The following is a 25,598-nucleotide window of genomic DNA, read 5'->3' on the forward strand; positions in this document are numbered from 1 at the left end:
CCCTGTGACAACAATTCACTTTCCAGAGAATGCATGTTCTGTCATATTGGGGGACGGATGTGCATCTTTCTGAAACAAAATGATGCAGTGGAATTAGCAGTAATGTTTCTGAGCTTGCTTCCATGGCTCTAACTGCATACAGGGACCTGGAGCAGTTGACAAGTTCAGTTACTTAATGCCAGGCATTTTGTGTCCTGCTAGCACAGAACCAAGGGAGATGACTTTCAGTGACAACAGTTGTGTTCTTAATCCTGAAGATACCGACAAGAGTGATTGCAGAAGCCATATGATTTCTCTTTTTCAAATGAGGGACAGCCAGAAGTAGCAGTTGTGACTAGAGTCTTGTTTAATTGTAGTTGAAAGCTCCCTCCCAGCCACGTGCCGCTGAACAGATCGGATGTGAGACCAGCGGGATTCTGCACGTTGCCATCAGCTAAGCAACTAGTAGGTTGGGGTTGGTTGGGTGTTTTTTGAGACCCTCTAGACAGGAAAACACTTTATAGATGTTAGGGTTTGGTTTTCACTCTTCATACTTTGCAGCAAAATTCTCATTTGTTTGAGGCAAAGAAGAGAGGAAGACAAATGAAACCAACCTTTTCTCATAACTAGAGAATTTCCTCACTTGCGACATTAAAAACCAAAACTTTGTGGTAAAACAAGGTAGTTTCTCATTCTTTCGTATCTATGATGTCTTTAAACAGGTAAATACAAGGTAGTTAGGCTTTTTTTTATTGGTTCCTGCCGGCCTGCAATGTGTGGCTAGTTATGTACTCAATTTAAAAGTAGCTGCTATCCTGGAAAGAATCCTTCTCTGTTTTAAGGTTAAAAAGCAACCCTTTAAAAATTTAAGTGTTTTTTAGTATGAATGTAAAGGGGAAAGAAAAAAAAACATAACTTTTGAAATATAACAGTCCCTGTGTTTGGGATAGAAATTTGTTTTTTTCTATCAAATGATTCTCAGCCTTACAAAAGCTGGAAAATTTTGTAGCTAGAAATTCTAATAAATACTTTATTACCTTTTAAAAGAATTCACAAAGTGATCACATATTAAAGAGGCTGTTATTCAGAAGATGCCAAATTTGAGAAGAGTGAGAAATAATTAATTTTTTTTCTATGTTATAGAGTGAGTTATTTTTAAGAACTTGGCAGATTCAGAAGCATGTTATGAAACTTGGCTTTTGTTGGTTTCTTATATCATAAATCTGTTTTCGAAGATTGTTGAGTAAAGTGCTTTGAACTAAGAGATAAGCAGAATAATAGGCTTGTGGTACATAGCTTAGGTTCCAGCCCTTTTGCCATTTCTTATATTTTAGAAACGTGCTTTATTACTGATAAGCAAAACAATCACAGGTGACTACTAGAAAGCTTCATATAAACTACGTTTACAATATTTTCTAAAGCATTAAAGAGAAGGGAAAATTTCCTTATTTTGTTATTTTGCAGAACTTGTTCTATGCCATTTCATTTTGAAGATACATTCTAGCTGAACATCTGAAATCATTAAGGGCATAGGCAAATGGTTCCACGTGAAAAGGACACGTGAAGTTTGTGTGGGTGCATGGTGGCCTTTTCTTTGCTCTTTCGTTGATGAAGCCAGCTACCTGCAGCTTGGGCTGGGGGCCGGGCTCGCTGCACACAGCCTGTCTGTGCACATGGTACGCCCTCCATCATCATCAGTACAGTTCTGACTGTTTAATTACTGTTAAACTAATCTTTAGTTTGTGTAGCTGAGATAGAGTCGATATCCCACTATCCCACAATGATTATTCATTGTTGAATAATGCAACCATTTTTCTTAGGCATTTAGTAACGGGGTCTTAGACAGAAACTGCTGTCAAAAGTGATTTGAGAGGGTTCCGTGTTCTGTACTCGTAGGTTTGCTAGATGAAAGGTGTGTGTTGAGAGACTGTTCTTCCTTCGTGCTCTAAAAATCAGTGCTTTTAAAAGGCGAGTGCCTGAAAGTTGAAAGGCACGAGGATGTTTACCTTACCTTCGAACAATCCAGGCCAGCCTTGTGGAAATACAGAGAGAAAATCTAGGCGCGTGACGAATATTGCTGAGTAATGATCTGGAAAGAATTTGTAAATAGTTGCAGTTTAACAGCTAAATCTGGCCGCAGCACGTGTTGTCAGACAGAATACCTGTGCTGCTGCAGAACACAGCGAAGGGTCTGAGTGAGCCCGAGCGGGGCGCGCAGAAGGCACGTGGCACGGGAGCCGGCAGAGCCGCGCGCCGGCCCCGGCTGTGCCCTGTGGGCTCTCTGTGCGGGGAGGAGAAGAGAACCTCGAGAGAAAACCTAGTTGTGTGTGCAATGTGATTCTTTGTCCAAATCTGCTTAGTTTTTGCAGGGTAAAGGTGAGCAGGCCATATTGCACACAATCTAGATGCTGTTTTGTCCCATCTTTTAAAAATATTTAAACTTTCTTGGTAGACTGTATGTCCTTAATTGTGTAAGTAATAAAAATTTAAGAAATGTGACCACCATGTTCTATTCTTCATCTCATTTTCCATCACTCTGCCAAGCCTTAATCAGGGGTTGGTTTGGCTTTGGTCTGGGAGTTTGTCTGCATTTCATTATTGCCTTTACTTTGTTTCCTTTCGGACCTTTTGCATTTGTACAAAATGTGTAACATCTCTGTCTCTTTTCGAGCTGTCCCTCTGCTTTTAGCTGCCCCCTGATTAATTCTGTCCATTTTATAGCCAAGCACTTTTAATTCCTGGAGTCTTAGCTCAGAAGTAACACAGGTGACGTACTTCGGACTAGTATTGGAGCAGGTTTGCAGATGGCCAGATATACCTTAATTTGCAAATGGCCAGCTTTAAGGATACTCAGATGAGAGACGTTCTCACGGTGTAGGGTCTGAGAACTTAGTAACCCTGTCCATGTTCTGAAACTGAACCAGCTGCTGCCTGAAAGCACTGACTTCCAGAACATTTTGCCTCCGAAGTTTTCTCGTAATTGGATAACCCACACTGTGCAGGGAGTGTAATCCCTATCTCAAAGGAAGTGCAATCCAGTAGCTTTCTTGTTTTCTTTAAAAACAAAATTGCTTTCAGTTATTTTCACCTGTCCCTACTGGTTCAAACTGTGCCACTGCAAATCAGTATTGTTTGGGTTTCCGAAGTGTTACTACTGATACTAACCCCATCGATTAGATTAAAGGAGTTTTGTGGGTTGTTTTAATAACGCTTAAAGCTTTTTTGCTTTTTGAATGACCCTTAGGAAATGGCGAAGATTCTCAATCACCCGAGAGTGTACGCTTTCCTGCACGTACCGGTGCAGTCAGCCTCTGACAGTGTGCTCATGGACATGAAGAGAGAATACTGCGTGGCAGACTTCAGACAAGTAGTGGATTTCCTTAAAGAGAAGTAAGTCTACTAATATTTGAGAAAATAACAGTGCTGATTTTTTGTAATGTCAAGAACACGTGTCTGAAAACACAATGACTTGCAACTTCATAATTAAGGTATGAAAAAGAAAAAGCTGCTTTAAGCTTTCAAAGTCTTTGAGTTCTCTGTAAGCCCCTTGATGTGGTTTGCCCCTTTGCTTGAGCTTTTATAAGCATCTTAAGTCTCTGCATGACATGCTTTTAATTTGTCAACATAGTCCTAATCTTTTTCAAATAATACACTGGGTTTTATGCTTAAACTACTATATATAGACTGCTTGAAGTTAAAGTTATTGAAGTCTTCTTTCATGTGGCTTTTGACCGTTGTATACTTTGCGTATTGGAGGTGATCCAGCTCCAGCAAATGCGAGTGGGTTGGTTGTGGTTTTTTCAATAAGAAGTATTTTATGTCCTATAGCTGATGAACATTTACATCAATATTGTAATGCCCTAATCTTGCTTATGAGACTGATGATTTCTAGGATAATTTCAAAATTATTACCCTTAGCAACAGAGTTAATTGTGAGAAATAAATGTATCCTGATATGTTGTTTACTTACACTGGCCTGAAGATGAAAGTTACATTCACCTGCAAAGCTCTTGAAACTACAAGTAGTAATTTAATATCCAAGGAAGTATTTTCTTAGCTTTTAAAACTTAATATTGACATATTTTGATGGGTATTTCTGCACCAACTGTCCTAAAATAGCTGCTTGGAGAATTATTTCTGTCACCTTGCTTGGCTACGTTCTCTCTTTATCTGCTTTTTTGTTGGTGGTGTGCTTGTTTTAATGAATTATGGGTGTTGGAGTTGTACCTTTCACTCTTAAATTGCCTTCAATTATTTGTACATACAAGAATCAAATTTTCATAATCATTTTCATGATCAGTTTTTCATAATCATTGAAGAATCCAGCAGTTTAGTTATGTAAAACATCTCAAGCAAGAGCTGCATGGGAATTATGGAATGTAAGAAAGAAAAGCAAATTGCAACAGAATAGGATCTATTTTGCAAACTTTGTGTCGTTTATGGGACGTTCCCATACATCTAAGACTACTGATGGAAATGGAACTGCTTGTCTGCATACAGGTTGACTGGGCATTAATTTTCCACCCTAAACAATGCACATGAGTTCTTGGGACTTCATTTTTATATGACTATGGGTCAGTGGTAGTTTTTAATTAACAGATATATTGTATTCCCATGTATCTTAAGTGGGAAGTGTGTCAGCTTATGTCTTAGTTGACTTGAAGCTGATTTATTCTCTTCAGTAGTTTCAGCATTGGCATCTATTATCATAACAGCAGCTGGATTTTCGATAACCTAGTATAGCTGGCACATGTTGGGGCATATGGGAATTCATTAAATCATTCAGCTCTTGCACGCAGAAAATAGTGAATTACTTAATATCCAAATTTAAAACAGCTGGTCACTGAATATACAGTAATCTGTGACATACGTCTTTTTCCATGGGCTTTTTTGTAGTGAACTTAACAAGGAAGAAATAATTGGCTTGATGTCTTATTTTTAAATAATAATAACCTTTATTTATCCTGCTTATTAAAAACCTACCAAATTATCTAGTAGTTCCTGTTAGAAAATAGTCTCCAAATGCCAAGATGGAAAATTCTTTGTACCATGTGGCAGCAGGATGAGGAAGCTATGCAAGGCAGAGAAAATGTTTTGGATATTTGAACATGTGCACATCTGTAAAACTAATTCATTATTTTTTTCTTTTGCACTTAAGAGCATAGTGTCTTCATTTGTAGTCTCTCCTCTTATGGCCACAGCCAGCTATTACATTCCCATATAGATATTCCCATAAAGATCTCAGCACAAAGATTGCCAGGAGTTAACATTGCTGCAGACAACTCCAGAGCCTAGAGCCAGAATAGCTGAAACTAAGTGTGTGTTTGAAGAGCCAAAAGGGATCATTTCCATCTTCCATTTATCAAAAAGGAAAAATAAAACAAGAGTAGAACCTCCTATATCTCCTTACCCTATTCCAAGGGCCGTAAGATTGTCTAGGAGCTTCCTACGCAATATGTACAGCGTCTTATCAGTAGATTCCAAAAAGCACCTTCATCTCTAAAACGTGACGTCTGCTCTGGTGGTATCTTCACCTGAAACTCTGTTAAACCAATAATTCCATAGGCTGACCTGCTGAAAAAGGAAAGCCACACATCGAGGAGTTGTGTGGTTATCAGTTAAGTGCTTAATAACTTGTGTTCAAATATCTAAGCAAATAAAAATGGTTTTGGAACCCCAAAGATACCAAGTGATTCCTGGATCTTTCTATTATCAGTCAGGCCACCAAAACACGCTAGAGCTTTTTTTCTCTCAGAAGAAGGAGCAAACACCTTTCCTTCCTCTGGAGAGCCAGAAGTGATTGCCGAGGTGTCTCCTTCTGAGAGTGGGGATTTATTCATATCCTGCTGGGCACAGAATGCCTTACAGAGGAGCTAGAGTTTTCCAGAGCAATTATTTTTCATGTTGAAACTCACTTTTTTAAAAAATGGAGCATTCAAGACCCTCTGAGACTAGTTATGCATGTCACTTTTTTCTTCTCTTTGAGGACTCTTTCTTCTGACAGCAACCCTAGAAATGAAATTCAAAAATGAATGTTGATGTTCCAGTGCAGTCTTTTGATTTGCAATGCTTTGGTTTTTAGAACTATAGGTGACAACATTTTTGTTTTATTATGAAGATCAGTAACAAAATATATAGAATATAAAGGCAGAAACACAAATCTATTAGACTGAAAAACCGAACTACAGGAGACTTATTTTACCCTTTTCTCAGAAATTTCTTCTTTGATATTTGCACTTTCTTTTTTCGCCGAATTTCATTAAGTTCAAGCCTTCAGAAAGAGCCTGTTGTGCGGTCGCTAGGTCAGTAGCTGATCTACAGGTATGATAGCTGTATATGCATTTACTGAAGATGTAGTTGTAAACTGTTGTAGAGAGAACAGCATGAAGGCAATGAGGATGTTCTGATTAATTTAGAAGGTGGTCAACTTGCACATAGTCCGTGCGCATAGTCCCCCTCCTCCCAAGTCTTTAGGAACTGGTCCGGCAGTCCGGAGGGACTATTCACAAGACCAATTCCTGGATGAGGTATTAATTTCGGTCTGTTTGCAACTAAATACAGGAGCTTTAGAAATTGCTGCTAAGTGAATTTAATCCAGAGACCAATTTAGTCTTACATCAGAAAGTCTTTTAATTGAGGTGTCATTATATCAAAATGTGAATTGTGTTTCAAGTGATCTCAACTTTCAAGATTCAGCATAAATTGTATTTCTGAAAGGTGATGTTTGTAGTTGCAAAAAGAACAAGACTGCTTTAATTATCTCAAAGTTTTGAAACTTAATCCCCTGAAATTTGCTTTTGCTGATAAAAGCAAACAAGTGGAATATATTTTAGTTAAAGAAACCTGAGATCCGAATGTCATATTCTGTAATTACTTGAATAATGGTCAGTGTGAATATATACCCCCTAAAAAACCTTAGACTGGTAATATATTTTCCAAATTCCTTGTTTGTTGTTGTTGACTGTGCTACTTTCTCTTAGCCTTCTGGTTTGTGAGGCGATTATGATGTTTGTCAAAGCTGATATTAACCCTTCCCTATTCCTGCCCCTTGATAAGATAAGAAAATTGTAAAGCCAAAATCTAGATAAATAAAAAAGTAGCAAAATGTCGAGCTAGGCCACTGTACCTCTCTGGGTTAGGAAACAGCGTAATGCTGAGGAAAGCTGTGTTTGCCTCACAGTTTGGATTTGTTTGTATTCTGGGATACAAGTGTAACATGGATGGTGGGTGGCTGCTGCTGTTCTCTGGAGATTGTCTCATCATTCATCCTAGAAAATCTGAGCTTCCCAATGTCCTCTGAAAGCGAGCAAACCTGGGCTGCCGGAGGGGAGAGCTGTGGCTGGGTCAGGCAGGAAGTTCTGTTCTGTTTTTGCACTATTTCTCTCTTGTCCATTAAAATCAGACCTCCTAGCGAGTCTGTCCTGGCTTCCGTTACCTTTAGTGGTAATCAAGAATTGATGACTCAGCATATGTAGATGCATGATTATATGCAGTTGGAAGAAGAAGGCATAGGGCCAGAAATAAATTAGTGCAGAGGGAAACAAGTCACAAGCTTGGAAGGAGATGGGTCACTCAAATCTTAGTTGCCCAGCAGTTCCAGACGACTGCTGAACGTCTGAAGAGATGAGAAGTATTGTCCAAGTCGGGAGAAGGTGTTACCTAGCCCTGTGGGACAGTTGGCTGCAGGGAGGCTCCCTTCTTCCCTGTTGCTTTACAAGGAGTTAAGCCAACAAGTGGTGGCAGCTTCCTGGGCCACCTCTTAATTCTGGTTTTGAGGATTTTAGGGGATTCAGCACGGATGTCTTGTGTTTCTTTTGGTCTGCCATGACCTTCATCTCTCTTGTTGCAGTGGCAGCCAGGCTGTATCTGCTTGAGTGTTCGGACAGGCTGCTTCAGGGCAGGGTGCTGTGGTGGCGAGCAGCTGCCGCCACTGGCCGGGTGTGCTGTACCTCCGTGTTGTTCTCAGGTTTTGCAGCAATATTTGAGAGAATGAAACTTCTCCTAGTCCGCTTTCGCAGTATCATTGTGTCCAGTCTGTGTCCGTGGCTGCTCTTGCCTTTCTGAGCAATGTCACGAGCAGTAATTTGTTTCCCAAGTTCTGGTCTTCTGTTGTGTCCTCGTTCTTATTGTGCTTGAAGATTTTCTCTATTTTCTAATAGCTGATTTTTGACTGAAATAATGAACAGTGAAGAGCTATCTTCTTAAAGGTATGTTTCTAAATACCGTTATTTGGATGATCAAGAAAATTCTGAACACTGTAAATAATTTTCTTCTGAAATATGTCCATGCAGTAAACTCCTGAATCTTAAGTCCATGTTGTAAGATGAAGGGCTAAATGAGTCATCATCAAATTTGCAGCTATTTGAGACAACCTGTGGTTTTGAAACTGTCCCAGGCCTTGTGGCAGTAGTGTTGTCTTTATCACCTTATTAGTTATTGAAACTAGAATTAGAAGGAATAAGTAGAATAACCTTAAAATAACCATTTACTATTTTTATATACATTTTTCTGCTCACTTTCAAAATGCAGGTAATTATGAAGTAGGCTGCAACAGCTCCCTCATGTTTGTTTTTTTTTTCAGCATGAACGTGTTTAATTTTCTTTCTGAAAACAAGAGAGAGCCATCGCTGAGCTCGTTTTGCAGATGTGCAAATTGTGGCCCTAACAAACCGTGACAAGTCTTTCAGATTTAGGCTTTTTTTAATGGGTTTTAGTGCATCTGTTCTGTCAGTCTGACTGCTGCAAATGCAGATGTCATCTCTTTGACACCCCGACGACGTTTGTGCTCAGAAATTGCTGAGTGTCTTTGGTGCTTCTCTGTAATTTTACACCTCAGTCTCTAGATTCTTCTCTTTACTCTTTTGTCTGCAGCCGGAGTCTGACCTAATCACTTTACCAAATGATTCTCTCTTTTTTTTGGTGTATTTTAAATGAATTGAGTGTTTGTAAAAAGTATTGAATTATCACCAAAGCCAAAAATGTGGGAGTTTTTTTCACCAGATGCAGCACAAAACTAAATTCAAGTTTGTGTCTAGGCTTCACCCTAGTGATCAAGTGTTGTAGTGTGACTACGAGCTCCTTTTACTACAGCATTAGTTGTCTTCAGTTGTTGTAAAATTTAAATTTGGGCTTACAGAAAGCAGTTGTTAAATTTATAAGCCTTCCTGCCTTGAATTTGATTCACAAGGTCATGTAAAGATATAAGTGAGAGGTTTCAAAAGTGCTGAGCACTTGCAGATCCATTAATTTCATTACAATATTTCAAATATTTAGTGTTGAATTACTTAAATTTAGACAGTATGTTTTTCTTTGGTACTGACTGGGCAGAGACAAACATTAGGTATTCCAGGATAGCTTTATTTTTTTGCTGTAACATTACTCCAGCCAAGCTGGATGTTGTTTTTGTTTTAGGTTTTTTCTATTTTGGCTTGTACAGCACTTCTTTGCCCTTTTCTCAGCAATTGCTGCTGTACCTCTATTTTTTAGAAAGGAAACATAGTGAGGAGGTTTCGTGGAGGGGGAATGGAAGGAGAGAAGAAAGGTCACTTACAAGTATCTGCATCTTGGAAGATCGTGCCTTGTTTGAGCAGGAGAGTCAAAGTTTCAGTGCATGAGATGGTAGCAGTGCACTTTGTAATCAGGGGAATTTGTTTTCTGAGAATGTATATCCTACAGCTACAGTGTCTTACCCAAACTCACCGTATGGCTGCAATGCCCGTTTTCCTGTGGCTTACCCTGTCACTGGTACATCTGACTGGTACGTCAGACTCGTTCACGTGCTGAACACACTTGGCCTGAGGATGTACACGTGCAAATACTGAAGTCCAGATTGAGTTGTGCAATGGGATGTTAGCATAGAGTAATTCTAAAATTACAGACTACTTTGAAGATCAGATGGCACTAAATGTAATTTCAACATATATATTTTTGGGGAAGGCACTGTTTAGGAAATTATGGACCATACAGAAATGTTGAAATCATAATTTTTAATATGATGTATCTTCACCTCCTGTAGCAATTCAGTTCTGCATGCTGCCCTGTGCTGCAGCCCAGAGAGCCAACCGTGCCCTGGGCTGCATCCAAAGCAGCGTGGGCAGCAGGTCGAGGGAGGGGATTCTGCCCCTCTGCTCTGCTCTTGTGAGACCCCCCTGCAGTGCTGTGTTCAGCTCTGGAGTCCCCTGCACAAGAAGGACATGGAGCTGTTGCAGCGAGGCCAGAGGCGGCCACGGAGATGATCCGAGGGCTGGAGCACCTCTGCTCTGGAGACAGGCTGAGAGAGTTGGGGCTGTTCAGCCTGGAGAAGAGAAGGCTCCGGGGAGACCTTCCAGCACCTTCCAGTACCTAAAGGGGCTACAGGAAAGCTGGAGAGGGTCTTTGGACAAGGGTGTGTAGTGACAGGACACGGGGCAATGGCTTTAAACTGGAAGAGAGGAGATTTCCATTACATCTAAGGAAGAAATTTTTCACTCTGAGGGTGGTGAGGCACTGGCACAGGTTGCCCAGAGAAGCTGTGGCTGCCCCATCCCTGGAAGTGTTCAAGGCCAGCAGTTAGTGCCTTGCTAGAGTATTTCAGAGTGCAGGACTAAGAATGTTTGTTTTCTGTTTTTTGTCTTCAAAAATATTTCAATTTGATATAAGATGAGACATGATTGTGTTCTGGTGTGATGGAGGGTGTCCCTGCCCATGGCAGGGGGGTTGGAACTGGATGGTCTTTGAGATCACTCCCAACCCAAACCATTCTGTGATTCTATGTGCATGTTGCTCCTGTTTTACAGAATTTTCTTCTAAATAACACACGCATTTTCTGGAGATAGAGAACATTATGAGAGGAGGGTTTTTTCCTGGCTTTCCTGCTACTGTTCCACTCCCAGAGATACGTGTAGAAACTGGAGGGTGAAACCTGGGAAATAAAGTGCCCAGGATGAGCGCAGCTTGCTGAGTGCAGGCTTAGTGGGCACAGGGTGTTTGCACCTCGGATACTTTGAGGTCACAACACTGTGATGTTCTGCTTGGGCCAAAGTTTGGAGAAATGATTTTTGGAATCGTTGCTGGAGAAAGATGATGTGCCCCTTTATTAAATGTGAAATTATTTAGTCTTATTATTGTACTTGTCATAGGAGCGAGTTTACTTGGTTTAACTGTAACTAGTGAAGTTGTTGGGAGTGGTCCTTTCTGTCTGTAGCTATGGTTGTGCTTACCTTTTTCTGCACAGTCTTATCTGCAGTTTTCTTCTGCAAAATCCTAATGGGAGTATTGTGAGGTGATAGAGTAGGAATTAGTAATGTGCATCCAGTTCCCAGTTTCTTAAGTGTAGCAAGATGGTATCTTTGTTCTTTTTCCTTTTCCCCCTGAGGGCATGTGAATGGGGTTTTTTGAAGTAAGGATATAAAATCTGTAGTAAGGTTAAAAGGAAGGAATTGTAAGCATCATGCAGCATTAGAAACATCTCCTTAAAACATTTAATGTTTATAGTTTTTAAATGCTTGGCTTTACTTACTGAGACAGTGTATTGCTCTGGTATTTTAAAACAAAATAACTGAAATCACTTTTATTTTCCTGTATAAATACTGTCATTGTGTTTCAATGTGTAGGTCAGGACTTAGAATGGAATTGGAGAGGGAGTCTAATTTGTTTTTAAAACAATAACTAATTCTTGTTTATTTGCTTAATAACAGATTGATTTGACATGTAATTCTCAGTTTTAAATTGCTCCTGAGTTTTTAAGCATATTCAAACGTGTTAAGATACTTCAGTGTTTATTGTGTTCGCATATTAGTACACATACAAATCCAAGGTGCATCACGTGTATACCTTATAGTGCTCAGATGTGAAAATGCTGATTATGTTCTTAAATTTTCAGATTTTATACATTTAAAAAACATGTATTTGTTCATTTGCATGTGTACATTTTTCTGATTTTTGGCATAGCCCTAGGTAACATGAATTTTATAAGCGGTATTATTTTAATCATGTAGAAAGAATAAAAGAATTTTTGCTGAAGGTGGTAGTTGGCCAACTGATCAGCGCTGATTGAAGTTACTTTTGTGTCAAGCTTACAGGGGAAAATATGTTGGAAAGAATGACTGCAGAAATTAAAAAATGCAATACTTCTATAGCTGATCAGTACCTTTAATGGTTATTTTCTTTAACCCTAAAATGCTTAAATGAAGACAGCTGGTAAGTGGAAATATGCAAAAGTTATTAAACCTCTTTAAACGTGTAACTGTACAATTAAAACACCAGTGCATGCAAGAGACATGATAATTCTCCTGCCCAGAAGTTTTCTGTATACGTTCATTTGGGAACTATGATACAGATTATTTTGGGGAAGCTCAATTTTGTATTCGTGTGCACCTTATAATGGTCTATAAATTGTACTCATGAGCTGATGATTCACCTCTTTATAATGAAAGTGAAATTTGTAGTTGTGAACTACTTATTTATTATATGGCAAAGCAATCACAAACCCAGGATTTTAAAAGATTTGTGAGTAAGAGTAGTGGCTATAACAGATGAAAGTTTGTTTTCCACAACTGAATCACTTCTCTTGTGCTTCAAATATTTTGTCTTTATATTTTGCTTCTCATTGCGATGTAGAACTCCCATTTTGGTCACTAGGAGAAATTGCCACAATACAGCTGTTAAATTACTTTGTAACAGGAAGGCAATATTGCAAATATGGTCATATATAAAGGCATAAGAAGCACTGTAAATTCTTCTCAATCCATTTACCAGAAAATTCTGATTCAGGTGCAAGCTCGAGCTGGAGAATAAGTTATTGTGTCCAACACCTTGTGCATAGGAGAATATAAAGCCAAAGTGTCTCCGTTTCTTCTCAAATCTGGAGAAAATATTTGTTGGCAAAACCCAGAGGTTGTAGTAGAAAGTAATTGTCTTCTGGGTTGCTGTGTCAGATGCCTCCCTGCTTGGCCTTCGGAAAGCTGTGGCCCTTAGCAGGGGAGACGACTTCTGAGGTCAGAAAGCGGTTCCATGCAGTCAGCTCCGGGATAGCAGCTTTTGAACATTACTAACCCTGGCAGATGTGAATCAGTCTGCTACAAAAAGCTTTGTATTTAAAAAAAAAAAAAAAAAAAGAGAAATACTGAGCTCTCTGAAGTATTTAGTCTACGTTGAAGGATTTTTGTTGAGTCAAATTTCAGCATGAGCATCGGGCAGCCTTCAGCTTGCTGACGGGAGGGGTGGACACCACCTCTGAGCAATGGCTCGCGCGGTTCTTTGTGGCTCCGCTGCCGAATCTGTGTGTGTACGTACACATGGAGGTACATGTGTGCACAGAGGAGAGACATCAGCTGTCCGTCAGGGTCTGGCTGTTTCCAAGGGTCTGCAGAGAGACGGACGGACAGATGGACGGTGGGTTCGGGTTTGAACAGACTGACATGATTTCTCTGCAGCAGTGGGGTGGCCACTCCCACGCTGGCAACTTTAATTTTTGTGAGTTCTTGACTCCCGTACTCAGTCCTAAACATTGCTGCGGCACCAGCTGAACTCTGGACTGCTGGCCAAGTGCTTTTCCCTGTGGCATATGGGGTTCGCACCTGCCCTGCCTCTGTAGTGGCTCTGGTTGTAGCGCCGAGCGCCGGAAGAACCAGGCTTCTGTTCCGTGTCACCTGTGTTTCTCATTTATTGTGCGCCCGCAAACTTGGAACGGAGGGAAATAAAACACGTGCCTTGCTTAGTTGTGTTGATTTCAGTTTGTGACTGTGCAATTGTGACACTGATTGTGAAATCCTGGCGGCGGGGGGAAAACGTAGCAGGAGATGCCTCTTTTGTAATGGTATGATACTTTAAAACGTTTATTGTTTCAAAACCAGAGCAAGCAAGCGGAGTTACTGTTAAGTCTTCCTTTAATCTTTGCTTCCTTCCCGTTTCCTTCCCTACTTGGTATCTTTTTCTAAATAATTCTTGTTGTTCTAAGCTGCAGCCGCTGCGGAGTGTGATGCGTTTTACAGTCCGCCAAGAGCGATGGCTCGACGGTTCTGCCGAGTGTCCTGTCAGCCGCTGGGGTCTGTGTTGGAGCGTCAGGGTTGCTTTCACTGCAGTCGTTATGATCTTATGTGATAATTACAGTGGACATGAGAACAGATGAGAGGATGCAGGCAAAGGAAAATTGGAATTTAAATACATTGAAGTGGAAAATGCAGATTTTTTTCTTTTTTTTCGGGTGGCTGCCTTAAGTGCAGTAGATATGCCTTAATTGTGGGTGAACATTGTGGGTGCAGCAGTGCATTGTGATTTAAATGTTGTGGGAGAGAAGTTTTCTTTAAACAATATAGTTATCAGCAGAAAGTGTTTAAAATACGTATGATATGAGTCAAGGTTTGTATCTCACGCAGCAGAAGGTAATTTTAACCCTGTATTTTCCCATGGATATATACCTGTGATCCTGGGACAGTTAACATGAATTAGAAATTAGCAGGGAGCAATTGTGCTTCCCCTGGAGGATCCTTTTTAGCACAAATGTAAGATGAAAGAAAATGAGAAGCTGTGTTACTGCCACTCGTTTGGATTATTTCCTTACCTCCTTATGGGGGTAAATAATCATCAAATACTTGTTAAACTCCTGAACAAAACTATTATGAGATTTGTTGGCATTTTTTTGAATGTTAAGTATTTGGAAGTGTTTTGCTGAAATTTAACTATTAATGACTCTTAGCACGTCATCTAAACAGAATATAGGTTGAATTCTACTGTTTAATTTTCCATATTTGTTGTCTGTTCTAGTGAGCAGGACAGTTCTAAATCTGAATGCAAAAGCTAATTTAGAAACAGGATTTTTCCTCCATTCAGTACGTATCTAATTGATCCCATCCGCTCTAAAAATGGTGACAAGTCATGCCTACCAGCTACTGACCCGCGTTCTACCCACTTCTCTGTATATTAGATTTAGTTTTTAACTTGAAGCAGAGTGACTATATATCAATAATAAGACATCAAAAAAATTGAAGCTACAGACATAAAACCAATTCATACGAATTGAAACGGTTCCTAAGCTATGCATTCACAGTAAAAATAAGAAATGCAGTTATATGGAAAGTGATACGTGTGGTGAACAGAAGTTCACATTGTGTGGCTTAATTCAAATGCCAGTGGGCACACTAAATGAAAGTTATAATGAATGATGTAATTTTACCATTAGTAACTGAATTTTTGTACATTTGCCTTTCCAGATCACTCTAGATTTGACATAGGTTTTGTCCTTTCTGCAGAAGAAAAGTCCTATTGCCATTTATCATCACCTACTTTGCACTTTGGTGAACAGAATAGTTAGTGCCTTGCCAGAGTATTTCAGAGTGCAGGACTAAGAATGTTTGTTTTCTGTTTTTTGTCTTCAAAAATATTTCAATTTGATATAAGATGAGACATGATTGTGTTCTGGTGTGATGGAGGGTGTCCCTGCCCATGGCAGGGGGGTTGGAACTGGATGGTCTTTGAGGTCCCTTCCAACCCAAACCATTCTGTGATTCTATGTTCCTGATGGGTTTATGTCTTTATTCTGTGGAGTTACATGGCAATAAGTCATAACGTGATTTCGTGCTGTTGGCTGCCTAAGATTGCTTAGTCGTGCTTTCTACAGAATGCAGAATTATTTGAGGTATTTTGAGGGCTTTTATCATTACAAGAATAGCAGAAGCTGAAGTCTGTCTTTTAACATATGTTTTCATAAAATACGGCTTTTACTTGACAGTATTAAAGTGAAGTATGGTAATTATCAGATTAAGTGAGATAGTCTTTTCATGTTTTCATTACTAATACAAATAAACATTTTTTTCCCAAGGAAAATGTTCAGCTAATTCTTCAGAACAAAAAAATTGTTTCACTGATTGAACTAAATGTGCATTCAAACTAAGATTATATTTATGCAGCAATAGAGGCTGGAGATTTTTTGTTCTTTTTTGTAATGTAACAAGCCTATCCCTTGCACAGAGTTTGCAGAGAAGTTAATTGTTCTTTCAGTTTCTCTTGACATCTGGTGAGGTCAGAGCATCCTGCTTTCACTTGTTAACTCTGTCACAGAAGTTTGTTTCCCCTTCACTGTAAATCCTCTTCTAATACTTTTAATGAATTCTTTTCATTAGTTTTCCCTTTCATTTTTAAAGTTCTATCCTGAGGTTTGTCCTCTGGTATGCTGGGTTTTTTTACCTCAAAACAAGAATGTAATTTCCGACCTAGTGTAGATTTGACTTTTCCTATTTGCCTCAAACAATCAGATTCATTTTCCGCCTATTTTACTTCTTTAAAATGTGGTAACACGTGTACGCTGGTTCTGTTCCGCTCTGTGGAGGACATTTGACACATACAAGCCCAAAATATTTCGGGTGCCCACCTTTCAGTCTTCTGTTTGAGTAGCTGAGGTGATTTGATTTATCTTTTTCAATACTCTAAGCTTCATTTGGAGTTTGTGAATAGCTTTGGGGTTTGTGGGATAAGAGATAGTAAGCTGATATCTCTCCTGGTGTTAATGAGCCTTAAGTAGTGTTCCTCTTGAGTTCTTCTGAAAGGTTTTGGATTGTCTGAGTCTACCTTCAGGCAGCAAAACTACTGCTTCAATGGCTTGAGAGTTGTGCCTGCGTACAGCTTGTCAAAGTCAGAGGCTTACTGGAAAACAAGTGAAGCCAAACCTGAAAGAAAAATGAAAAGCAGCAGACCAATTATCTTAATTCTACAAATACTTCAAGAGATTGTTATCTCATCATGCCTGTATTGTTAAATACTGCCTACACTCCTCTCAAAAAAGGACATGCTACAACAGTAGATGTTCCTGTGAAGACTAACAGAGATTCTCAGAGGTATGACAGATGGGCCACAAAGGAAATCAGTGACTCGTCAGTCTGGAAAAGTGATAATTGAGAGGGACTAGTACAGAGGTCAATAAGATCATGAAGGGTACTGAGAAGGTGAACAGAGTGGTTACTGGTCTCTCCCAGCGTAACAATTAGGGGACATCAAATGGAATTAGCAAGTGACAGGCTCAGAAGAGAGATTTTTTTTTTTTTTTTTTTTTTTTCTTTCAAGTGGTTGCAGCATGGAGGGGTTTAGATTCAAGGGGAAACCAGACGAATTGATGGAGAAGTCCATCAGAGGCAACTGGTTACAAAAATACCTCTCTGACAAAATCCAGTTGTTGGAAGGAGGAAGGGATTCTGGCGGGCTGTACATTTTGAACACTTCCCTGGGCTCCTGCTGCTGCTGATGGCTGGCAGTAGTAGCCTGCTGGCTTCAGGTGGACCTTTGGTCCCATCTGTCTTCGTAGTCCGTGAAACATTGCAGGGCTGTAGGTGATAGAGGCAGGGTAAAACACAAGTTCAGAAGGATTTTATTGTATTTTTTTTAGCATTTGTTAATAGAGCACTGCTTGCAATTTTTTCATTTGGTTTCATGGTGCCAAAAAGGCGTGTTAATCATCTCGGTTTGTGTGCCGGATTTCTGTGTCAGCGGGGAGGGCCAAATGACTGTCACTGGAACAGGCAGGGATGGGTCCTCAGAGCCCAAGATGTTTAATATTGGTGATAAGCATTGTGTAGACCAAGAGAAAGTCTATCACGTTCTCAGCTACTCATGGCTGAGATCCTGTTATTTCTGACCGTGCCTGACAGCTCTAGTGTTGAGCAGTGAAGGGTCGTCGAAAATGAGTGTCATTTCAATGGCTGCTTTAGCGCAGCAAACATTGAGTCGGTTCCCAAGAACAGTTCCCTGGTGCAGCCCTTAATAAATTCAAACTTTATTTTTGGTGATGACCTTTAGTAATGCAAGCCTTGATCCGTTGAGATGCTGTTCACTTTTCATGCATCTCCAAATCCCTTTTTATGCATTTTAAATCAACACGCGCTTATTCTGAATTTATGCGTGTGGATAGACAGAGAGATGTAATTTAAACACATCTGTTCAAATATGCATTTCAGATCAACTTGGTGCCGGTTCTCATAATAAGGCTGAGTTTTTGACGGGTATTATATCCCTAAAGTACACAGCAGATGGTATTTATTAGAGATTGAATGGAAATGAAGTTTAAGGATGTTGAGCTTTTTGTCTTAAGTCACTCATTTTTGTAATCATAAAACCGTAATGATCTGAAGTTATAAATCTGTAATGAAGTTCTGTAAAATGTTTCATTTTTATGAAAAGAGTATAACACCTTATATTTGTATAAAGTTAGTCCAAGCCTTAACTGGTTGGATTTTAAGATAATTGATAATGGGAAGTATTATAATGTTTCTTCTAAAACATTTGGGCTGCATCTAGTAGGAACTTTAGCAACCTTCACTATTGTTGTTTAAGGAAAGTACAACTGTGTGTGCTCTTTCATCCTCAGGCAGTGAGCCATGCTAATTATGAAGTATGCTTTTTATCTAGGTCACTATTCCCCGACAATAAGGGCATGCAGTCCTTACTCGCACGGAGTCCTCCATATCTATACCTTCTCAAGTTCAGTTCTGGAAATCAGGTCTCCTGGCTGCCTCTTGGTGTCCTTCAGCCCAGTTTCTGAAAGAGCTCTTTTGGAGGCAGGAGGTGGGCTGGGAAAAGAGCAGGCATAAAACAATACCCGTTCTCACTCTCAGTTTAACTCTGAGAGCTGTTAGATTGTGGGACTTGATCACAGCTGCTATTCTGCAGCCTTTGTGAGGTGACTCGCATCAAACCTGCTAATGATCCCAAGTTCAAAAGCCACCTCTTGGGCCGCACTTGCAAATCCGTTGGAAGTTGCAGCAGATCACAATGCTCAGGTGTAACGTATTCCCTGAGGGAATCACCACCACGAGCAGCCTCCCGTGCTCTGCGAGGTGTGGGATGCAAAGAGCAGCGTGCACGCCGTGACGCTGTGGCTGTAAGGCTGGGCTTAATGGGTGGTTGCTGCTGGCCTTGAAATCTGGAGTGTTTCACCATGAATCACGTCCAAATTAAATGCTAGGATTTATGGTCTTGCCGATAATTCTCCCATGTGTGTATGTGCACACACCTTTCTTCAGGGAAAGCTGCAAGGATACTCTGAAGAAATACACTGGGGGGTTTCTCTGTGGTCATGTCTGGGTTTCTTTTGTCTGGTTTGTTATTTTTTAAAAAACCTAACATTTAAACAATACAGCATTACAATTTCTTTGGGTGGTTTGTTGTGTCTTAGGCATTAGTTTCAGAGAGACAGGATCCAAGCTGTGAAAACAAATTTTTTTAAAAAAGTCTTAAAATTATGCATTTTACACATATAAACAAAATATGACTTACTTAAACATCTGCTAGTATTCAGTGTTTTGATATTTGAGTGAAAGTAAACAAGTGAGTTGACTTACAAGTAAAGCCATTACAGACTTTTACAAACAATAACAACATAAAGTTATCTTCACTTTAATGCAGGCAAACTGGGAGGTGAAGGAGAACTGATTTGTGAGACAACCTGGACTTGTGTTAGGCAGTAATAGAGAATATTTTAAAATATTTGAAATAATGTAATTTCTTTGCAGTGGGAACACGTACATGAATAAAAGATGTTAGCAGGTGTCCTGCCAGGGTGGAATCTCATGCTATTGTATTTGATAGAAATATGTACTCTATAAAACAGGTCTGAATTTGGTAAAAGTAATCAAAACAGAAGGTCTGAAAAACTAATATGCATCACAGTTTAAAAATAATGAAGTTTAAGCCTGATAGTTTGTTAAATAAACATTTTTCTTGCACTGAATATAAGCAGCTTTCTTTTTTAGAGAGAGGCCCATTTGTCTCAGTGTGTGATTGTATCTGACACTATTGGATGCTGTATACATTGAGATATTTTTCCAGTACAGTTTATTACATATTTAATAGAAAGTCAGTCAGAATGTGGTAAATTCATCTTTTTCCATTGGCTCAATTTGATGGACAGTTTGATAGAGGAAACATCAGGTCTCTATGACTTAAACAAGGCGTGAAGTCAGAGATATTAATACTACCTGTAGAAGAGTGGAACTGGATACTACTTTTACATTATTTATATTTATTTTATTGAGGTCTGACTCCCTGGCCATGTTTACTCCAATATCTTGCCATCTTTGTGTTCTTTTAGATCATATCACAGTCTGAAATGTCTGTCCTGTCTTGCCATTTATACTTTTATTGATAAATTTTATAGTTATATTTTAAATATCTTTCTGGAAAAGTCATGATTGGATCTTCCCTACTCATCCCACATTCAGTTGCAAAATCTCCCACTGTTTGTCCTGATACTTTGGATGACGTCGTCATGTCTCTAGAGCAACTGAACACGGGAAAAGGAAACGGCAGCATTAAACAAAATTTAAAGTACGAACTGATAAGTGAGTTTGGTGGTGAACTTGATAGTGCTGCTTATTTTCTTAGATCATTTTCTTAAATATTCACATCCATGATGTGTAGCTGCGTTTTGCGGAACAGCCTTGCGGACTGTAGTTTGTGTCTAGGCGGGAGGCTCGGTCTGTTATCGATTAAAAGTGAAAGGTCTGTTGTCATTGAACCAAAGTGCTTTCCAGTTTCGCTCCACGTGTAACCAGTTGAGCAATTGATTGATATGAGGGTTTGAAAGAGCTCTTTTTTCTGCCACAGAGGTTTTGAACTTGTACATCCTGGGCTACTTTTAGACACATATGGGAAAGATTACTAAGAAAAACATTGCCAGTGGATATGCATTTATTAGCAGTCTGTTCATCCGTTGCATGATTTAGGGTAAATCATAAACTGAAAAAGATAGAAAACCCCTTGCTTCAGAAGTTATGTTCAGATTTACTCCCCTAACTTCAGACACTTAAATTAGGAGTATATTGTGCTGTGCTCCTTTGGTAGCCCATGGAGAGAGAGACATGCAGAGGGATTTCAGATCAGAAGTAGGCTGAATCCCTTTCTAGAAGTGTGGGGACCTTCCCGTGGCTTAATTCTCAGGTCAATCTCCAGGTAGTCAAGAAAGAGGCAAGGTGAGATTTCGGGTTGTTACTTGCCTCTGAAAGAGGCAGTGCTCCCAGCGGAGCAGGCTCTTCCTCGTGTGCCAGCTCCAGCTCGTGTGACTCCTCGGTGAGAAATTCAAGTTCAAGTCAGGAATCCCTCAAGACTAGGCTTTGTAGAGAAACAGAAAGAGGGGGGGAAAGGGGCTCCTGGAGGACTGTGTGTGGTCATGGGGAAGATGCAAACATCTCCTGCAGCTCCAGCACAAAACGGCACGTTGAGATGCCTGGTCAGGTAAATATGTAAATATGCTCGAAAGACCAACTCTGATACCTGCGAAGTATTTCATCCATTGACTTCATTTTATTTGCACGTTCCATAAATGGGCATATACTGCAGAAAGGTTCTAAAATATAAAATAATATGAGGCTGAAATAACATTTCAGAGAAGACTGGTTTTATTTTCATGAGAATTCCACCTTTTTTCTAACAGTTTTTCAATGTGAATTTCCAATTTATAAATCGAGAAGTTGCTAGGTTATCACAGTTTATCTTTTGACCTTAATTACTCTAGATTTTGCAGGCAGTTCTTGTACCCTTCTGTAAAAACATACAGTGGTTTAAATTTATTTGTACAGCTATTTATTCTGATCCAGTATTTTGTTCTAGTGGGAGGGGCGGAGGTGGGGGATCTTGGTTAGGAGCGAGCCGACGGCTTTAAGTCATTGCTGGATTTAAATGTTAATTGCTGGAAGGGAAGTGGGCAGAATATGTGATCATGCAAAAGAATTTCAGGTGCTCCCATGAGTAGGTGAAGGTGCTGACGAATTTTAGCTTCTTTATGTAATTTCTTCCCTGAGCACGGGTTTGGTTTGTGAGGGATGTTGCTAACGGAGATGTTTTCTGTAACTAAAGCCACACGCAATGAGCCACGTAACACCTGAATCCTGGCAAGTTTCATACTTTAGCCGTGGCTTTCCTGGGTTGCTGGCTCTGAGAAAGTAGGGGGGAGCAGTGTTTGGCGCTTTTTTTGGCAGCTTAACACTTCTGTCTCTTTCATAAATCAAATGACTGTGGATTTTGTGTTTCACTCCCAACTTCCCTTCCATCGTGAGCTCTTCCAGCTCCCTGTGCTGGCGAATCGGTCTGTGCCAGCTGTCACTGTAATGGCTGCCGTGCGTTCCCGTTACGGCGAGTCCGGTCTCCGCTGTCTCTGACATCGCTAACGATGAGCAGAAAGGAGCAGGAACGTCCCTGGAAGGGTGTTCCTGCACTGCTTGCTGGTCAGCAGTGGCAACAGAGATACCGGAGCAAAGAGAGCTCCAGGAACCAGCCAGCTGCAGCAGGACAGAGCTCACCTCAGCCTGGCTTGTTCTGCTGGGCTCGTTCAGAGCGAACGCAGGTACTGGGGGACTGGGAGGAGGCAATTCTTAGGGCTGCAGCTGCCCACAGCACGTTCCTTGCTAACCCATGGCTTTACTTCCAGGCATGAGCCGCTCCTGTGGGAGGTAGAACCCTTTTTTTTTTCTCTGACCCAAGAGGCTGACTTGGTTCCTCTTCAGGTAGAGGGCAAGATGTTGCTTTCTACTGCATTCCTTCAAACACTTTTGTTCCTCCTTGCTGTGAGGTTTTGGGTACCTGTCCTCTCAGCACTTGTTCATGATCATTCCTAGGTGTGCTGGTCGTTAGAGCATCACACTAAAATGGACGCTTCTTTACTGTAAGATGAATTAGTTGCTTCCTTTTCGATGATCAGAACTGTCCAAGATGACAGTGCTTGTATTGCTGGTCCGGTTCAGGATGACAGAATAAATCTCCTTGAGTAGATGGACATAAAGGGGAGAATGTTGAGGAACCCTAATTATTAGGGCTGTATTATATTATACATGGCATTGATTATTCCTCAAATTCATCTTTTTCTGAAATTCCACAGTTTTATTGTGAAATGTTCTAATTGAGAGTCGACTTGAAACTGCTTTTTCTTGGTTTCAAGTTGAGCGAATGGAGACAATAGTATGTCTTCAGAGAAGAAATCTTGCAAGATTTATGGTTGCCAGATAAAAGGATTGCACACAATCTTCTAGGCATTTGTCAGGATTATGAGGGTTTAAAAAGGCTGGCAAAGTTGAAATCATTTTATGCTCAGAAGTATGGAAAGGGACTGACCACCTCCATTAGCTAGGCTGTAAGGAGCATCCAGACTTCTGCATGTTTGAAGCAACTTCCTGCTCTTTTAAAACCACTTAATCTTTCACAAGGGCCACTGTGTGTTCTTGGTTCACTGAACACTGTGTTGTGGAGCTTCTCTACTGACCCTAGAAAACGTTTGCTGCAACTGAATTTTTAGACTTACTGTAAGTGCATTATGTAATAAATGTTACAAAAAGCTTACTGGGGATGTCCAGCAGTTTTTTGTTTGTTTACTTCAGAATAGATAAACTGCATTTCATTTCAAAAACAATGTAATATTGCTGATGCACAAGAAATTGTTCTTATGTAGTTTTTCATCAAATTTCATAGCTGGCACAATTTTTTAAACATAGAATCATAGGATGGTTTAGGTTGGAACGGGCCCTAAAGATTATCTAGTTCCAACCCCGCTGCCATGGGCAGGGACACCCTCCACTACACCAGGGTGCCCAAAGCCCCATCCAACCTGGCCTTGAACACTTCCAGGGATGGGGCAGCCACAGCTTCTCCGGGCAACCTGTGCCAGTGCCTCACCACCCTCAGAGTGAAAAATTTCTTCCTTAGATCTAATTGAAATCTCCCCTCTTTCAGTTTAAAGCCGTTGCCCCGTGTCCTGTCACTACACACCCTTGTCCAAAGCCCCTCTCCAGCTTTCTTGTAGCCCCTTTAGGTACTGGGACGTCTCCCCGGAGCCTTCTCTTCTCCAGGTTGAACAGCCCCAACTCTCCCAGCCTGTCTCCATAGCAGAGGTGCTCCAGCCCTCAGCTCATCTCCGTGGCCTCCTCTGGACCCGCTCCAGCAGCTCCATGCCCTTCTGATGTTGGGGACCGCAGAGCTGGACACAGCACTGCAGGGGGGTCTCACGAGAGCCGAGCAGAGGGGCAGAATCCCCTCCCTCGCCCTGCTGCCCGCACTTCATCTGAATCCTCATGCAATAAGGAATTTTGTGCTGCTTGCTTTCAGACTGTCAGAACAAAGGCCACTTTAATTTTCAAGTATATACGTGGTTTATATTTTTATGCAATTATATCCTTTTTCCCCTTTTTTTTATTAAGAAATGATGTTTTGCGTGTGGAACTAATTGTACTTATTTTTGTTCATCAGTGCTTTGAGAAAGGCTAAGAGCTTGATTTTTGTCAGGAACTGAATTTTATTCTGAGTGAAATCTCATGCTTTTCTCCCCTTCTGAAACTACTTTTTAAACAATACAATCAATAGTGATATAAAAATGCACTCTGCAATGTCATATTTTAGGCAGTCATACTGGATTGAACAGTAATTAATTGCCATTGCTGAGTGCACTGTGGTCCTTATTCTCTTTTCATACCCTAGCTTTTCTTTGTGTGTAATAATTCCATCCAGGAAGAAATTTAATTACTAAAATAATTAGCACCTTATCACCAAATGGAGTTCAGACTTTTGTAGAGTTTATGAATTTTTAAAATATGTAATTTCCTTTTAAATGGATGACAACCGATATTATGGAGAAAAAGAGCATATTTTATTGTATCTAGCTTGACTAGACCTTATAATTCATGTTGCTATAGAAACAACCAAACCTTTGTGAAGGATGGTGTTACTACTACCATTGGTAATAAATGCTTTGACTGTTGCCAATAGTGTCATTAAAATGGTTAAAATAATGTCATTGTAATGGTTTTGTCAAACGCAATGAATGTTCTGTTCACGTTGTGAGAAACGGTAGCTCGTGTTAGGCGGTGGTGATCGATCGAGTCCCATACTACTTCTTCCCTAAGGTCGTGTTGCTGCACAGGAGGCTTGCGATGCGAGCGGAATCCTGGTGGCAACGGTGGCCGAGGCCACTCAGCTGCCAGCTCCGGGGTTTTTGCTGGTCTGTGCAATACTCAGCTTGTGTTTCCCACTTCCCATTACTGGGCCAAGTCCTTGAAAACGTTCCGGTTTACGCTGCTTTTGATTTGGCACTCGAATGCCGTGTTTTAACTTCGTCTCAGATGGTGGAATCTGAATTAATGAACACAAAAAGGAAGTGAAAGAATTTGGTTTCTTTCGTGGGGATTTTTCATAAGGAAAAAGTTAAAGAAGATTCTAATAATACAATGTCTGTAACAAATTCCTGTGTGGCTAACTGTATATACAGACTTACGGAAAAAGAAGCCAAGACGTTTGCTTTACTATAAGCTCAAATCCAAAACTGAAACTAAAAATTTATTTATTTTAAGTTAAAATAAGTAAATAAATAATTAAATATTTACTTACCGTATCCTGTTTGTATGAAAGCTGCTGTGGTGAATTGAAGCTCTGATATTGCACCAGTCCAAATTACTAAGAACAATATTCTCTGCTTCCCTTTCTTGGGTCTTTTGCCAACAGATTCTCCTGTTCCAGTAGAGCTCGTTGTTGCAGTTTTTCTTTCAGCTATTCAAACTCAAGTTTTTTCACCCACTGTAACCACAGCATTATTTTTTCTGTGGTGATGTACTGTCTAATAAGAAATGATAGTTCTCTTTGGCCGTTCCTCTGCTTTATAAGTGCTCGTTGGATTCCAT

At 40.2% G+C, this 25,598-nt stretch overlaps 1 protein-coding gene across 3 annotated transcripts in view; it reads left to right on the forward strand.

The window, feature by feature from the left end:
• CDKAL1 (CDKAL1 threonylcarbamoyladenosine tRNA methylthiotransferase) overlaps positions 1–25,598 on the forward strand; it is a 337,692-nt gene that overhangs the window by 222,260 nt on the left and 89,834 nt on the right. For all 3 annotated transcript variants that reach the window (XM_086608947.1, XM_086608948.1, XM_086608949.1), the window contains exon 10: positions 3,224–3,369. In XM_086608947.1, the coding sequence (XP_086465073.1) occupies positions 3,224–3,369 (146 nt within the window). The remainder of the gene's footprint in view (positions 1–3,223; positions 3,370–25,598) is intronic.

This window comes from Tauraco erythrolophus, chromosome 3 (assembly GCF_009769465.1).
Source record: "Tauraco erythrolophus isolate bTauEry1 chromosome 3, bTauEry1.pri, whole genome shotgun sequence".
In the NCBI taxonomy this organism is placed as follows: Eukaryota; Metazoa; Chordata; class Aves; order Musophagiformes; family Musophagidae; genus Tauraco; species Tauraco erythrolophus.